Source organism: Babylonia areolata, chromosome 14, assembly GCF_041734735.1.
Source record: "Babylonia areolata isolate BAREFJ2019XMU chromosome 14, ASM4173473v1, whole genome shotgun sequence".
Classification (NCBI taxonomy): Eukaryota; Metazoa; Mollusca; class Gastropoda; order Neogastropoda; family Buccinidae; genus Babylonia; species Babylonia areolata.
In genome coordinates, this window is record NC_134889.1 from 3660920 (window position 1) to 3671088 (window position 10169).

At 44.4% G+C, this 10169-nt stretch overlaps 1 protein-coding gene across 1 annotated transcript in view; it reads left to right on the forward strand.

Moving 5' to 3' along the window:
* LOC143289411 (uncharacterized) overlaps positions 1-9789 on the forward strand; it is a 15315-nt gene extending 5526 nt beyond the window's left edge. The window contains exons 5-8 of the mRNA XM_076598376.1: positions 234-341; positions 1152-1265; positions 4034-4156; positions 9653-9789. Coding sequence (XP_076454491.1) covers positions 234-341; positions 1152-1265; positions 4034-4156; positions 9653-9789 — 482 coding nt within the window. The remainder of the gene's footprint in view (positions 1-233; positions 342-1151; positions 1266-4033; positions 4157-9652) is intronic.
* The last annotated feature ends 380 nt before the right edge of the window (positions 9790-10169 follow it).

A 10169-nucleotide genomic window follows, 5' to 3' on the forward strand; every position in this document is an offset into this window, starting at 1 on the left:
TTTCTTTCTTTCTTCGTTTTGTTTACACTGAACACTGAAACTGACACTGAAACCGAAACTCCTAGCTGAACACTCATACATTCACTGAAACTGATACTGAAGCTGAAAGGTTACGCTGAAGCTGACCCCCCCGAAACTGACACTGACCACAGACACTGACACTGAACACCAAACAGTGCACACTGACCACTGACCACTGACCACTGACACCTGGGAGTGCTGTTGGCTTACAGAGGTGTGTGAGGACCACTGTCAGGGTGACTGCTGTCTTCGCTACGCTGACCGCTGTGATGACCCTATTATCCACGGTGTCTGCAGGAAGACCTGTGGCTTCTGTGCTGGTCTGTGGTCTGTCTGTCTGTCTGTCTGTCTGTCTGTCTCTCTCTCTCTCCCTCCCTGTGTGTGTGTGTGTGTGTGTGTGTGTGTGTGTGTGTGGTCTGTCTGTCTGTCTGTCTGTATGCCTCTCTCTCTCTCTCCTTCTCTCTCCTTCTCTCTCTCTCTCTCTCTCTCTCTCTCTCTCTGTGTGTGTGTGTGTGTGTGTGTGTGTGTGTGTGTGTGTGTGTGTGTGGTCTGTGGTCTGTGGTCTGTCTGTGTCCACCTGCTTGTCGTTATCGCTGTCTCTGTTTCTGTTTCTTCTGTCTCTGTCTGTCTGTGCAGGTGGTTGGGATTGGTTGGGAACGCGCGCGCGTGTGTGTGTGTGTGTGTGTGTGTGTGTGTGTGTGTGTTTAGGTGGGTGGATGGGGGCGGGTGTGTGTGTGTGTGTGTGTGTGTGTGTGTGTGTGTGTGTGTGTGTGTTTAGGTGGGTGGATGGGGGCAGGTGTGTGTGTGTGTGTGTGTGTGTGTGTGTGTGTGTTTATGTGGGTGGATGGGGGCGGGGGTGTGTGCGTGCGTGCGTGTGTGTGTGTGTGTGTGTGTGTGTGTGTGTGTGTGTGTGTGTGTGTGTGATATGGTTAGATGGATTTTTTTTTTTCTAAAAATTTTTTTTGGATGGTTGTTTCTACGGCTGGTTGTTGGATGATTGGTTAGTTGGATGATGAATGAATTGATGAACTGACTGACTGATTGACTCGTTCAAAATGATCGATCGGTCACTTTATCGGTTGTGATCGAAATCGATCGTTCAATTGACTGACCGGCTTGCCGACGTGCAGAACTGGAATGTCAGGACAAGTACCTTGGAAACTGCTCTGCGGACTTTGCTGGCCGCTGCTCCGAATACACCGTGCAGTTGTTGTGTCAGAAGACGTGCCAGACATGTGATGTGGGTAGGTACTATGAGCAGGGTTGACTTAAAGATGTGTACCTTGTGAACGGAGAGAGTTACCACTCTTTACTTTGTGTGTGTGTGTGTGTGTGTGTGTGTGTGTGTGTGTGTGTGTGTGTGTGTGTGTGTTCGGATGAGACGATAAACCGAGGTCCAGTGTGCAGCATGCACTTAGCGCTCGTAAAAGAACCCACGGCAACAAAACGGTTGTCCCTGGCAAGGTTCTGTAGAAAAATCGGCTTCGATAGGTAAAACAAAAAAAAAAAAAAAATGTACATACAAGAAAAAATACAAAGAAAATGGGTGGTACTGTCAGTGTAGTGATGCGCTTTCCCTTGGGAGAGCAGCCCGAATTTCACACAGAGAAATCTGTTGTGACAAAAAGAGTAATACAATATAATACACTACACTACACTACAATACAGTATATACACGTATATATATTTTTTCTTTCTTTCTTTTTTTTGTAGGTCATCCCGTTCGTTTTGCTTAATGTCTGATCTACAATGGTGATTAAAAAAAAAAAAGATTTTTGATTCTTCATCTTCTTCTTCGTGGGCTGCAACTCCCACGTTCACTCGTATGTACACGAGTGGGCTTTTACGTGTATGACCGTTTTTACCCCGCCATGTAGGCAGCCATACTCCGTTTTCTGGGATGTGCGTGCTGGGTATGTTCTTGTTTCCATGACCCACCGAATGCTGACATGGATTGTAGGGCCTTTAACGTGCGTATTTCATCTTCTGCTTGCGTATACACACGAAGGGGGTTCAGGCACAAGCAGGTCTGCATATATGTTGACGCTGACCTGGGAGATTGGAAAAAAAAAAAAAAAAAAATCTCCACCCTTTACTCACCAGGCGCCGTTACAGAGATTCGAACCCGAAACCATGAGATTGAAAGTCCAACGCTTTAATCACTCGGCTATTGCGTCCGTCTTTTTTTAGATTCAAAAATGTACCCCCAGGACCATTGCTTATGTTTCTCCTTACGTTTCATCCTGTTCTCTTGTTTCAGTTTTGGTTCACAATGGTGATTTTATTTTTAGATTTAAAAAATGCCCCCCCCCGCCCCCCCCCCAACCCCCCCCCCCTCTTCCCTCCGACCCACTGCATTCTTATCTTCCTTCGTTCATTCTTTCCTGTCGTCTTTTCCTTCCTTCCTTCCTTCTTTCCTTCTTTTTCTTTCTTTCCATCATTTAATCATTCATTCGTTCCTGCATTCTTACCTTCATTCGTTCATTCTTTCCTGTCGTCTTTTCCTTCCTTCCTTCCTTCTTTCATTCTTTTCCTTCCTTTCCATCATTTATTCATTCATTCATTCCTGCATTCTTACCTTCATTCGTTCATTCTTTCCTGTCGTCTTTTCCTTCCTTCCTTCCTTCTTTCCTTCTTTTTCTTTCTTTCCATCATTTAATCATTCATTCATTCCTGCATTCTTACCTTCATTCTTTCCTGTCGTCTTTTCCTTCATTCCTTCCTTCTTTCCTTCTTTTTCTTTCTTTCCATCATTTAATCATTCATTCATTCATTCATTCCTGCATTCTTACCTTCATTCGTTCATTCTTTCCTGTCGTCTTTTCCTTCCTTCCTTCCTTCTTTCCTTCTTTTTCTTTCTTTCCATCATTTAATCATTCATTCATTTCTGCATTCTTACCTTCATTCGTTCATTCTTTCCTGTCGTCTTTTCCTTCATTCCTTCCTTCTTTCCTTCTTTTTCTTTCTTTCCATCATTTATTCATTCATTCATTTCTGCATTCTTACCTTCATTCGTTCATTCTTTCCTGTCGTCTTTTCCTTCATTCCTTCCTTCTTTCCTTCTTTTTCTTTCTTTCCATCATTTATTCATTCATTCATTCCTGCATTCTTACCTTCATTCGTTCATTCTTTCCTGTCGTCTTTTCCTTCATTCCTTCCTTCTTTCCTTCTTTTTCTTTCTTTCCATCATTTATTCATTCATTCATTCCTGCATTCTTACCTTCATTCTTTCCTGTCGTCTTTTCCTTCATTCCTTCCTTCTTTCATTCTTTTTCTTGCATTCCATCATTCATTCATTCATTCATTCATTCCTGCATTCTTACCTTCATTCGTTCATTCTTTCCTGTCGTCTTTTCCTTCCTTCCTTCTTTCCTTCTTTTTCTTTCTTTCCATCATTTATTCATTCATTCCTGCATTCTTACCTTCATTCTTTCCTGTCGTCTTTTCCTTCATTCCTTCTTTCATTCTTTTTCTTTCTTTCCATCATTTAATCATTCATTCATTCCTGCATTCTTACCTTCATTCTTTCCTGTCGTCTTTTCCTTCCTTCCTTCCTTCTTTCCTTCTTTTTCTTTCTTTCCATCATTTATTCATTCATTCATTCCTGCATTCTTACCTTCATTCTTTCCTGTCGTCTTTTCCTTCATTCCTTCCTTATTTTTCTTTCTTTCCATCATTTATTTATTCATTCATTCCTGCATTCTTACCTTCATTCGTTCATTCTTTCCTGTCGTCTTTTCCTTCATTCCTTCCTTCTTTCATTCTTTTTCTTTCTTTCTATCATTTATTCATTCATTCATTCCTGCATTCTTACCTTTCTTTGTTCATTCTTTCCATTCATCCCCCCTTCCTTCTTTCCAAAATAAAATAAATAAATTAATAAATAAACAGACGAAACAAAATGAATATGCAGATAAATAGATTGGTATATGTGTTAAAATGAATAAACAAATAAACAGATGAGAAAGCAAATAAAATATGCAGATAAATAAAATCATATCTGTGTGGACAGAACGGACCACCCCTAAGCCCTGTGATGATGAGTACCTGGGCGACTGTGCCATAGACTTTGCTGGCCTGTGCCATGACCCTGCTGTGCATCAAGTGTGTCAGAAAACGTGTGGCACGTGCTATGGTAAGTGGGTCACCGCCTGTTCTTCACAGTGAACGAATGGATCTGTTTCTGGTTTTTTGACATCACTGTTATTGTTGTTTGTTTGTTTGGATGGTGTGTGTGTGTGTGTGTGTGTGTGTGTGTGTATGTGTGTGTGTGTGTGAGTGCGCGCGCGCGCGCGCGCGTGTGTGTGTGTTGTGTGTGTGTGTGTGTGTGTGTGTGTGTGTGTGTAAAAGATGAATGTGTGTAATGTTTCAATGTCTCCAGGGGGCACGCAAAAATAAACCTCTTGCCTTGCCTTGCCATTCTGGCGGCCATGATTATCTTGATTTAGAGAACTTTGCTTTCAGATTAATGGGACTATTTTCAGTATCAGTGCACGCACGCACGCATACACGCACATGTACATATAAACGTACACACGCACACTACCTCCCTCCTTCCGTCCAGCACACACTAACACACACATATATGTCCGTGCATATACTACTCCTACAACAACAACTACCATTGTTGATGTCGCTATTGCTGTTGCTGCTACAACTACAACTACTGCAACAATGGACGAGACCTTAGGAGCGAAGGTTTTGTTAGGCGAGTATTATCTTAGAACTTGCGAAAATCACATCGATGTTGGCTGATGATCTCGGACAGTGGCTGAGTATATCGACGACTGAATAGCATAGGACCAAGAACAGAACCTTGGGGTCAACACCATATGGAACAGGAGGAGGTCTGGTTTCGAAATGACATCTGGAATTGAGTGCGGTTAGAAAGGTCAAAGATTTCAACCAACCAAGGGCTGTGCCAAAGATTCCCAAAGTATGATAACGACGGCTGAGAAAGAATGGAATGTCATGATCTGTTGTATCATACGCTGCCGACAGATCGAGCAAACACAGAACAGAGACTCATTCCTTCTCTGTACAAGACAATGTGGTGGACAAGGACTGTCTCGGTACAGTGATTCTGTCTGTATGCAGATTCGGTCACTCTAGGAGATCGCTGGATGATAAATTGACGTAACACGACTGTTAAAACTGATATATGTCCACCCCCGAAAACGGAGTATAGCTGCATACATGGCAGGGTAAAAACGGTCTTACACGTGAAAACCCACTCGTGTACGTGAGAGTTGCAGCCCACAAATGAAGAAGAAGATATATGTCTCTTGTTTGTTTTTTTGTTTTTTTTTCTTCTTCTTTATAGGTTTCTTTATCCAGACCAGGTTTTCTCGAGTAAGGGTGTAACTAAGGCGTGTATAAAATCTACAGGATAGGAGCCCGTAGAAATAGATGTCTATAAAATTTGTGACGACTGGAAGAAGACAATTTTTAACATAGTTTGAACAGATGGTCAGACAGAAGTCCCAGACGACAATGGGCCCTTTCCAAGTGTTACGAATCATGTTCTCAGAACCCGTTTACACGCAGAAAGTGTCCCAGTGAATAGCGGGGGCAGAATCAGTGCTTTCAGGTCACCTCGAATGCCTGAAAGAAATTTTTTGATCGAAGAACTTACAACATTTATCAGGAACTTCCGACGGAGAGATATTTGAAGGATGGACAGTGTCCTTAAAATTGCCGAAAATGTTCACCGGCGAATTGAAAAAAAAAGTGTCTTGGAAGATTTGCGTTTAGAAATGCGAGCACAATAATGTTCACTTTTTATCAGTGAGTTGTGTTTTTAGCTAATGCTGCTTCTGCTGCTGCTGCTGCTGATGACGATGACGATGATGATAGTAATAATTTGTTGACTTTTTTTTTTCAGAAACGACCCCTATTACCACGACCTCCACCACCCCCATCCCTACTACCACTCCCACTACCCCACTTCCTACCACTACCACCACCCCCACTACCCCCCTCCCTACAACGACTACCCCCACCACCCCCGTCCCTACCACTACCACCACCACCCTCCCTACAACGACCACCACCACCACCCCCGTCCCTACCACTACCACCACCCCCACTACCACCCTCCCTACAACGACCACCACCACCACCCCCGTCCCTACCACTACCCCCACTACCACCCTCCCTACAACGACCACCCCCACTACCACCCTCCCTACAACGACCACCCCCACCACCACCCTTCCTACAACGACCACCCCAACTACCACCCTCCCTACCACCACCACCCTCTCTACCACCACCACCACCGCCACCACCCCCCTTCCTACAACCCCCACCCCTACCACCCCCCTCTCTACCACCACCACCACCACCACCACCAACCCCCTTCCTACAACGACCACCCCCACTACCCTCCTCCCTACCACCACCACCCCTATCCCTACTACCACCCCCACTACCCCTCTCCCCACCACCAGTGCCTCCACCACCCCCACCCCTGATACCACTACCACCACCCCACTCTCCACCACCACACCCACCCCTGATACCACTACTACCACCCCACTCTCCACCACCACCACCACCACAATCACAATCTCCACCCCCACCCCTGATACCACTACTACCACCCCCCTATCCACCACCACCACCACTACCACCACAATCTCCACCACCACCCCCACCATCCCTACTACCACCCCCACTACCCCCCTCCCCACCACCAGTGCCCCGACCACCCCCACCCCTGATACCACTACCACCACCCCACTCTCCACCACCACCACCACCACCACCACCGCCGCCGCCACCTCCAGTACTACTCCCCTTCCCGTGACAACCACCCCCACCACCCCGGCATCCACCACCACCCACAACAACCACCATCACAACACCAGAACCCACCACCCTCACCACACCAAGCCCGTCACCACCACCGTCACCACCACCACCGACACCGCTGCCACGTCCAGCAGTGACTCGCAGTCTGCCTCCACCCCCACCACCCCCACCACCACCCCCACCCCCACCACTCCTGCCCCATCCACCACCCCTCCAACCACCCCCACCCCCTCCACCACCACTACCGCTCCGACCACTACAGAGAGCACTACCCCACTGCCAACTACCACCCCCACCACCAGTGTGCCTACAACAACGACGATGACCACCACCACCACAACGACTGCAGAGCCGACCACGACAGGTAAGTGTCGTGAAATTGTACACGGCTTTCGTGCGGATAGTCACTCGCCGGAAGTCCCGAAAAAAACAGTAGTACGGACATGGCAGACATCTTGTAGAGATGATAACAGAATAAATGCAGTGATTAGAGCACAAGAATAGGCTCAATTGTTATTTCTAGTGTGAGAGATGACAACACAGTAATCCTGCAGTTTAGAATACTACACTCAGGGGCCGTTAAAATGAAAAAAAATAGAGGTTGTTTTAGACTGACCTTGATGCGCTGATTCGAATGCAACCCTCAGCTAAGCTCTACGGCCACTCCTTGTCAATGAAACAGAGACATAATAAATAGTAAACTCAGTCGGTCACTTCCCGAGCAACTATCGGCGAGCCATTTTGATTGCTGGTGACGTGGTGTTTACGTCATCAACTTCTGTGTGACCGACTGAGTTTACTATTTATTATGTCTCTGTTTCATTGACAAGGAGTGGCCGTAGAGCTTAGCTGAGGGTTGCATTCGACTCAGCGCATCAAGGTCAGTCTAAAACAACCTCTATTTTTTCATTTGAACGGCCCCCTGAGTTTAGTATTCTAAACTGCAGGATTACCCACAGTAAGCTTCAGTCCGACTTTATAAATCTCGTCGGTGGACTCTCTCAGACTTAGGTCGCACTGGGAAGAGCTGTTATGAATTAAGTTTAATTTTCAGGCTGCTGTGTGATTCATTTCGGACTAAACAATGTCCTACATATCAAGTTCAGTCGTTTTTTGTGATGTTACAACTAGTTCAGCATTATCATTTCTGACTGTTAGTTAATGAAACCTTGCTTACATAATAGTATGTCTGATACAGTCACTGGAAATTCCATTGTTATCACTTCCATCATCTGCTTCGCTTCTTGGATAGACTTCTCCGTTTATGAATCTCACTGAGTAATTTTTCACTCACCTGTGTAAACAGAGTGAGTCTATGTCACGACGTTCGGGTGTGTGTGTGTGTGTGTGTGTGTGTGTGGTAAACTTTAACATTGCCATTTTCTCTGGAAATACTTTGTCTACCAATACCAAATTTGGCTTAAACGTAGTAGGAAAAAATCTTCACAGTCATACCAACACTAGTCTGTACGTCTCCCGGATTCAGCCGTATTTCCGGCCGGATCATTAACGGTTTATCTCGTTGATGCTCAATCCGGATCCAAAAACACTATGTTACCTCTTCCCAGTTGCCGGAACGTGGGCGATATCTGGTAAGAAGACGCTATGGCCTCGTTTTTATTGTTCGCAATTAAAAGAAAAGAAATACAAATTCTAGACAGTGACACTAACTACGCTATTGACGTATCTACTGCATGTGAATATTCGAAAGCGGACATTGAATTAGCTAGAATGAAGAGAAAAGAAAAACTGAATCAACCGTTTCACTGAGCTGAGGTCAGTCTTGTTCAGACTGGTCTGTGCAGATCTTGACAAAATATGTGTGCCTGAAGCGATGTCAACGTTTCCTTTAATGCTGAATTAAAAGAATTTCTTGAAGAATCATCGATGTGTTTAATGGATATGCATGTTTTAAAATGGACACTGAATTAACTAGAACGAACATAAAAAAACAACTGAATGGACCGTGTTGTAGTTTCTCAGTAAGTGTAACTACTGTCGCCTGTCGAACATGGATCTCTGCAGATCTAGAGAAAACGGCCACATCTTGCAGTGCGTTTGAAGTAATGGGAACGTCTCCTTTGCATTGGACTTGAAAGAAATTCTTCAATGCCCGAGATTTTTTTTTTTTTTTTTTTTTTTTTAAATCACCAAACTGACGTGATTCAAATGGCGTCATCACTCCGTTGTCGATTTAGCACGCTAAAAGAACATGCTTAAATGACAATTTTTGACGTCATATGACAATTTTTGACGTCATTTGTAGACAGGTGTCAGTGTTGTGTAAACAGCGGCAGTACTTTTAGTAGTAGTAGAAGTAGTCGTCGTAGTAGTAGCAGTAGCAATAGCAGTAGCAGTGGCAATAGTATCTAGGCTGTAAGGATATGTACATTCTTTATTATTACTACTATATTACTATTATTATTGTTATTGTTGTTGTTGTTATTGTTGTTATCATTATTATCATTCTTCTTCCTCTTGTTGCTATGATTATGATTATGATTATTATCATCATCATCATCATCATCATCATCATCATCATCATTATTATTATTATTATTGTTATCATCATCACATTTAATTTTCTTATTCTTATCATTATTATTATTCTTATCCTCCTCCTCATTATTATTATTATTGTTGTTGTTGTTGTTTTGTTGTTGTTGTCGTCGTCGTCATCATCGTTATGATGATGATGATATTCATGATCATCATCATCATTATCATCATCATCATCATCATTATTGCTCTGGCTATTATTACTAGTGTTCTTGCTATTATCATTCTCATTCTCATTATCGTTCTCATCATCCAGAATCAGGCTGTCAGGACCTGTACCTGGGTGACTGTGAGAAAGACCTGGCCGGTGGCTGTGACAGTCCCTTCGTGCAAACCGTCTGCCAGAAGACCTGCAACCTCTGCGACATCCATTCGGCCCCCATCGTGGGCTAGCCAACCCCCCCCCCCCCTCCCCCCAGCCCCCCCCCACCCCCACTACCACCACCCACCAGCCCCACCCTTCCTTACCTGACCTCATCAGCCAACAATTTTTTTTTTTTTTTTATCAAAGAAAACTTCTTTCTCCTAACGTCCCCCCCCACTTTATCCTCCGCCTCTCCCTGCTGTTATGCAGACCTAACTGATGTGTTTGATATGTGTTTGGGTAGGCCAAGACATACTACATGTGTATGATCTCATGATTATGTCCCTGCAGTTTCGACTTTTTACCGGAATTAACAAACACCGGTGGCTCCACCTATTCTTCTCTCCAACGGTCCACACAATGACAAGCACGTGGCGTTCGTGTGTATCTGTTTTTCCCCAGTCATGTC